General features: G+C 39.4%; 1 protein-coding gene across 1 annotated transcript; it reads left to right on the forward strand.

The window, feature by feature from the left end:
• Positions 1–4,056: 4,056 nt before the first annotated feature.
• Positions 4,057–4,812, forward strand: LOC141590106 (uncharacterized). The gene has a single exon (XM_074410717.1). The coding sequence runs from the start codon at positions 4,057–4,059 to the stop codon at positions 4,810–4,812; it is 756 nt and encodes a 251-aa protein (XP_074266818.1).
• The last annotated feature ends 2,607 nt before the right edge of the window (positions 4,813–7,419 follow it).

The following is a 7,419-nucleotide window of genomic DNA, read 5'->3' on the forward strand; positions in this document are numbered from 1 at the left end:
AATTAATTATACTATATAGTTTTAAATCACTAGCACCGTGTGATGGACCTGATTAAGGGATCACAATGCAAATATTATATAGTTTGGGTTAAAATTAAATTATATAGAAGTTTGGTAATTTTCCTAAATATTTGTAAGAGACTAAAACATGGTCAATTTCCTTAAAATAAAATAATTAATTAAGATGGTCAATTTCAAGGAGACTAAAAGAAAGAAGATGCTTGATAATTTTCTTATGGCATTAATTATTATCATCATAAAATTATATATTAAATTTAAAATCTATGCAATTTTATTAAACTTTATAGTTTATTAGATGTATAGAGACGATGTTAATTATCTAACATACAAAAATATAATATAAGTAGTTTATAAATAATTCAAGTTAGATTGCATAATATATAATATTGCATAATTCTTTCGATTTGATTTAATGCATATATGTAATATATTTATATAAATATATAATTCTCTTAAAATTGCATGCCTAAATAGTAAAAGTAATTTCGTCAGTAAATAAAAGAATTGTAGTAACATTGGATATAGTTATATGATAATAATCACTCATTTGAATAATAAAAGTAACAATATTATCAGCGAGATTAGTGAAAGTGATAGAAACAACAACGAGAGTAATGAAATAATCAATATTAATGTGGGAATAGTGAAAGTAAGAATAATTACGGCGGGAGTAGTGAAATTATCAATATTAATGCGGCTGTAGTGACAATAACAATAATTACGGGCAAGTAGTGAAATGTTATTACTATTGTTTCATTAATAAGAGTAAAATATTAATAGGGAAATAATGAATTTGTCTCAAAATTTATTTCATCGTATTTTAGGGTATGGCATAAAAAAATATATTAATGATAAATTTATGGGTTATGCAACTTTAAGTAATTTTATTTTATGAAAAAAAAATTAATGGTAAGTAGAGGTACCCCGGGCGAAGCCGGGCACCAATACTAGTTAAAATTAAACTCATAAACCAGGGACGGACCCGGGGGGGGGGGGGGGGAGGGGGCCAGGTGCACCCCATGAAATTTCAGAAATAAATATTTTTAAGTAACTAAATAAGACAGAAAGTTCCCATGGCATAGTTGGTAGTACTATGGACTAGTATTACCTAGGGGATAGGCGGTTCGATTCCTGCTATCAACACACAAGTTTGTGTTTTTTTGGGCTAGGCCCATGTAATTTATTTGCTATTTCAATGAAAAAATTGCTTGATGTAGGATTCGAACCACAGACTTTTAGATGACTTACCAATTCTTAAACCACTAAACCACTTACATTTGTTATTAAATTTAGTATTATAGTCTATTATATTCTATAAAAAAAGAGATTATTTTTACATATATTTAGAATTTAACGTATTTTAGATAAAACATTATTTTTTGAAAAGACATATCTATAGGACAAATTATTTTTTTCATTCTTTTACTTATATAATACTTCATCCGTCGTCTCGGTCAATTGTTGTCCTTTAATTTTGGCACAAAGATCAAGGAAAGAGAAAAGGGCTAATCATAAGATAACAAGTTGACCAAATTAAGGATGGAATATCAAATTGCTCATTAAGTTCATTCTTAAAATAAAAAGGGCAACCATTAACTGAGAACCCAAAAATGTAATAGGACAACAAATGACCGGGACGGAGAGAGTAGCTAATTAAGGAAAAAAAATTCAAAATATAAAAAATTTATCTTAAACACGCGTAAATAACGCGTCAAAAAAATTTTAGTGCCCCCAACACTAAATTCATGGGTCTGCCACTGCTCATAACTATATTTTATCTATTACTAGGTAGTATCCCGCGCTTCGCGCGGCCTGTTTTTAAATTTTATTATTATAATTGAAGAAAACTAACATAATTTATATATGACATTTAATATTTTTAACTATAAATAAAAATAAATCAATTTTTCTCAAATTTAATTTTTTAGGTTTAACTTCAATGTTTTAAAATAAAATACATACCGTTTTATTAAAACTAATAAGTGATAATTAATTATGCATGATCAATGTTTATAAATTATTTTATGACCGATCAAATATCATATTAATTAAAATAAAATTTATTCGAATAATGCAACAATCAACATTAAGTTCTCAAATTATATCATTTTACTATATATTATGTTCTAAATCAATTAATATTTGTTCAAAATAATGTGAATATAATTTTATGTAATTTTTAGTTTTTTATGTATAACGTGTGATATTTATGTATCAAACATATAGAGTTCAAACTCAACTTATTCAAATGATTTCATTGTCTCTTACACGTGTTATGTGTCAAACATATCTATAAGAATTGCACCTTTTGTATTTTTAAACAACTATATATAAATGATGATTAAGAGTTTACCTGTAAATAAAATAGGTTAAACTTTCTTAAATAATATTTTTTGAGGTTTAATTTCAAAGTATTTAGAAGATGACATATAAAATATTTAACTAAAAGTAATATTTAGCTAGTCATGATTAATATTTATACTCGACGTATACATATTTTAATTGAAGATATTAAAGAAAAATATAACGCTTTTTCTACTTTTCATGTCGTTTATAATACTATATTATTTTATAATCATTACTTTTGTCTTGATTATTAAAAGCACTCACGATCACTGTGTATATACATACTCGTTATCACACTATTTAAACCTATCAAAATCTCACATATATTCAGTTTTTCGCAATATATTTTTTTTTTCATTTCCACGTAAAAACTTACTCCCTCCTATTCCCTAACATCTTCCACATTTCCTAAAACGGCAAATTCACTAAGATTATACACTTCCTCATTTGTCTATCTTTTGTGGTTACAATATCTTATGACCCCATAATGTCTCTCTTACTTTTATTTACATCCACATATCATAGCCCACTAAATTCTACCCAAAAACAATTGTGGAAGAACATAGAGAATAGGAGGGAGTATCTTTTAGTAGTTTTTTTAAGTTATGTTTTTAACAAATACAATGACTCTTCTAAATATATTTTTCTTAGGATTTAATGGTTTAAGTTTTATAACTTTCTCAAAATGTCTTTTTACGTAAACATAAAACATTATGAGACACTCACTTTAATCATCTCTACAAATAAAAATATTTCAATAAATATAAAGAAAATGCGCACCAAAAAAATATAATGAAAATTATACTCAATCTGAAGCATTTTTCGCAATGAACGTAATTATTCACATTTTAAAATTTATATCAAAATAATTTTTTAATAAATTTAGTATCAAATCACCATAATTATTTAATTTAATTTTATAATAAAATTTATTAAATTATAATATATTTTGCTGAGATTTATACAACATTTATTATGTTTATATTTAATGTTCAGCTGTAATTAATACTTGTATTTAATGCTGGGTTGACAAGTAGTGCATCCACAGCGTTTCAACCAGTTTTTATATATATATATAAGATATTTTACATCAAAACAATTTTATCTTCATCGGTGAATACATTTGTCATCATTATATTGTGTGTTTCATCTACTTTGTTTTTCAAATACTGGGTTCTTCACCTATAAGCCAAGTGACTCTTGTATTAATACGTTAAGAACAGTAATGAGAAGCAACACAAAATCAGTTACACAAAACACATATCTTAACATGGTATCAGAGCCAGGTTAAAGACCTGGGTATCATGGGCCAAAGTTTGCAGACGGACGAGCAAAGTTGCTCAGTTGAATTTGTCCGGTCTGAGTTGATACTGGGCCAAGTTTACAGCTGGACGAGCAAGGTTGCTCAGTTGAAAATTGTTCAGTCTGTGTGAAAAAGTGGGCCTCACACATTGATAAAAGAGGAGAAGAATTACCACCTTATAAGGCAAGGGGCTACTCCCTCTATCGCCAATTGGTTTTAGAGTGGAACCTCTTGGGCCTAAGTTGTGGACTCTTTCTCCTCCGTTTAGGTACGGTCCAGGCCCGTTGTTGAATTTAACATGGTATCATGATTAGGTTACGTAATTGCAAAACCCTAAAAAAACAAAACCAAAATCACGCACGACGAAGATCATCTCGGCTGCTTCAATGGCTGGTGATGACGTCGCACCTCCGCCCAAAATAGACCCTCTCTCGCCTTTCTCCCTTGCTAATCAAGAAGGACCAGGCCAATCGATCACTCATGTCAAACTCCGGAGCGACAATTATGATGAATGGAGTCGTTCAATGCGTCGATCTCTGAAATCGAGACGCAAATTCGGATTTTGTGACGGGTCGATTAAAAAGCCAACGGATGATTTTATGCTCGGGCAATGGGAGGTCGTACACTGTACCGTGGTTCAATGGATCCTAAATTCGATCGATCCTTCGATACTCGATAGTGTGTCCGACCCTGAAGATGCTCGGGTATTATGGTTGGAATTAGCCGATCAATATGCTGTTGTTGACGGCGCCAAGATTCATAATTTGAAAACCCAACTTCACGAGTGCCGTCAAACGAAAGGTATGTCGGTTACTACATATTATGGCAATTTGAAAACATTATGGGATGCATTAGTTGCACAGGAACCGCCTTTCTCTTGTAATACGGCGGGATGTGACTGTGGTGTCACGAAGGCTGCTCTTGCGAGGCAAGACACGGAGCGGCTTCATCAGTTCCTTATGGGTCTTGATAAATCTCTCTATGGCCCTATTCGTAACCATCAATTAGCACTTGATCCTCTTCCGTCTCTCAGTCGGGTATACCACGCGGTTCTCCAGGAAGAACGCCTGCTTGCTGCCCCTATAGCGACACCGGAGGTGTCTGATGTGATGGCCTTTTCTGTCCGTGGTTCGCCTTCTTGATGGGGCATATTCTGCACCCGCCGACCAGTCAACATATTGAGCAAGGTCAAAGATATCCACAGCAAGTCAACGGCTTAGACAGCCTAACCGACGCAGCCTGTCGGCCTGTCTCTTGGGTCCCGGCTGGGGCAACTAGCCAGCCGAGGCACACATCCGCGAACTCATATCCAAGACCCCTCGGCGGCGAGTCAACAGGGCCCGCCGGCCTGCCATGGTTCCCTCGGCCGAGGGTAGATCAGTCTTTCCACCTGCTAGCCACTTGGCCACTTGGCCACTACGTGACAAAAGGTGAAAGTCTATAAATACTCATCAACTCTCATTGAGGAGGAGATCCACAATTGAACCTAAGAATCACTATTCATCTGGTAATATCTTCCTTATCTCTCTACAATATATACTTCATCAAGTAACAACAACTTATCTCTCCAAGTTTACTGACTTGAGCGTCGGAGTGAGTTCGCTCGGCCCAAAGCCGAGCCCTCAGTTTGCTCATTGTTTCAGGAGACCGCAAGGAGGATTCAACCAAAGACATCATTCTACAAGCACGGGTGGTAACAAATAACTGCTCTGGAATTACACCCGGAACAATTGGCGCCGTCTGTGGGAAAAGACACTAGAAGCTAGTCACATTCATTCCCAAACAAAAAAAAAACCAAAACAAAAACCCACCCAAAAAGCTAAGAAGATGTCAAAACAACAAGAGGTATTCGAATCGACTTAAACCGAGTTCGCAAGATAATACCGTCCACGCTTTCGAGTTGCGCAGCCCTCCACCGGCCGGGTAATTCAACCGGAGTACGGGATGCCAATAATACCAGATACGCCGCTGCCCGCCAACCAGGTCACCATCATGGGACATGTGGTCGATGCAGCGAAACTAAAGCTACTCCTGGACCTAATTGGTAGTACGTCGGCTCACACTGTCACACCGACAAGAGCGGCGGAACCCGTCCAGGAGACCAGGGCCCAGAATGTGACTCCAAGAGACCTGAATGGAGCACTGGAAGAAGCTGGCCCCGTCAAGACGCCGGAGGAGCCCAAAGTGCTAGTGGTAGACCTAAGTCCTTCCCGGACCCGCGGGAGGACGGCGTCGCCGCAGCACCGACGAGGCCTGCCTCAGAGAAGTGAGAGAAGTCCGACTCGCCAGAGTCGGAGAAGAAGCCCGACTCACCAGAGTCGAAGAAGAAGCCCGACTCACCAGAGTCGGAGAAGAAGCCCTTCCCGCCACGGGGAGAGGAGCCGGACTAGGAATGCGAGGAGCCGATCGCCGCGTGTCGTTCGACACGTGGTCGACAGACCCCTCAATGCCTACGTCCTTGAAACCGCCGTGCCAACCAAGCTAAAGTTGTCGGCGTTCACATACAAAGGGGATAGCGACCCCACCGATCATGCCGAGGCCTTTGAGTCGTACATGTCGGTGTGGGAGCAACCCGACGAAGTCTGGTGCCGAGTCTTCCCAACAACCTTGCATGGGATGGCTCAGAGTTGGTACAAGGGGCTGCCCGACGGCTCGGTATACTGTTACGCCGACCTAAGGGACGCCTTCTTAGCCCAGTACTCTTGCAATAAAAGGAGGGCCGTGGAGACATCGGACCTCCTGACTATCAAGCAGGAGGGAGGCGAGTCTCTCCGAAGCTATGTAAAGAGGTTCGACGCCAAGGTTCAGCAGATTCGTGAGCTGAACAGCGAGCTGGCAGCCTTCGCGCTGATGAAAGGCCTCCCAAGGGGAGACTTAAAAAACGAGCTCATCAAGTGCGGCGGCTTGGGCTTAGACGCCGCAAGGAAGATGGCCGACCAGGCCATCAAGGTGGAAGACTATCACAAGACCTGGGTAGGCCACAGCGAGGCTGGGCACTCAGAGAAGAAGAGCCACCGGGAGGACAACCCGGATGAAAGACGCCGTGACAATAATAGGTCACGGTCTGATAGGTCTGCCAGGAAGCAGAACTCGGCGGGCGCCGGGGGGAGTTCAGGATCGTACTACCAGAAACGGTTCAATGGCCACACCCCCCTGGTCGCATCTGCCGCCGAGGTCTTCGCCCTAAGCAAGAACGAGGGCCAGAAGTGGGAAAGCCCCCCCAAGCCGAAGGAGGACGGTGACACGAGCCAGTACTGTGAATATCACGGCCACACCGGTCACCTTACTGACAACTGCCGGCATCTGAAGAATGCCATTGAAGAGCTAATCCGGAAGGGGAGCCTCGGCAAGTATGTTGCCAAAGGCCAAAAGACTGAGGCCGGCGGTTCAAATAAGAAATCCGTCTTTGAACGGATAGGAGTGATCCATGTTGTCATCGGGGGCAACGAGAACGGTGGGTCCGCTCATGGGCACAAACGGCACCTGAACGAGCTGTATCAGGCCATCAACTTTGTGCCCAAAACAGCGGTCCCCGATTCCAACATCCCCGACGTGACTATTGGAAAGAAGGACTACGAGGGAGTCATCGCCCCTCACAGCGACCCACTTGTAGTCCACTTGGACATATCCAACCACCTGGTCAAGAGGTGCCTGATTGACACAGGCGCCTACACGAACATCATGTTCAGGGAGTGCTTTCTCAACCTCGGTCTGAAGGTTGAAGACTTGAGCCCCTGCACCAATCCGTT

Source organism: Silene latifolia, chromosome 7 (genome assembly GCF_048544455.1).
Source record: "Silene latifolia isolate original U9 population chromosome 7, ASM4854445v1, whole genome shotgun sequence".
NCBI lineage: Eukaryota > Viridiplantae > Streptophyta > Magnoliopsida > Caryophyllales > Caryophyllaceae > Silene > Silene latifolia.

What these genes read in the sequence shown, in the direction of transcription:
- LOC141590106 (XM_074410717.1), top strand. Translation starts at nt 4,057, where the DNA reads ATGGCTGGTGATGACGTCGCACCTCCGCCCAAAATAGACCCTCTCTCG.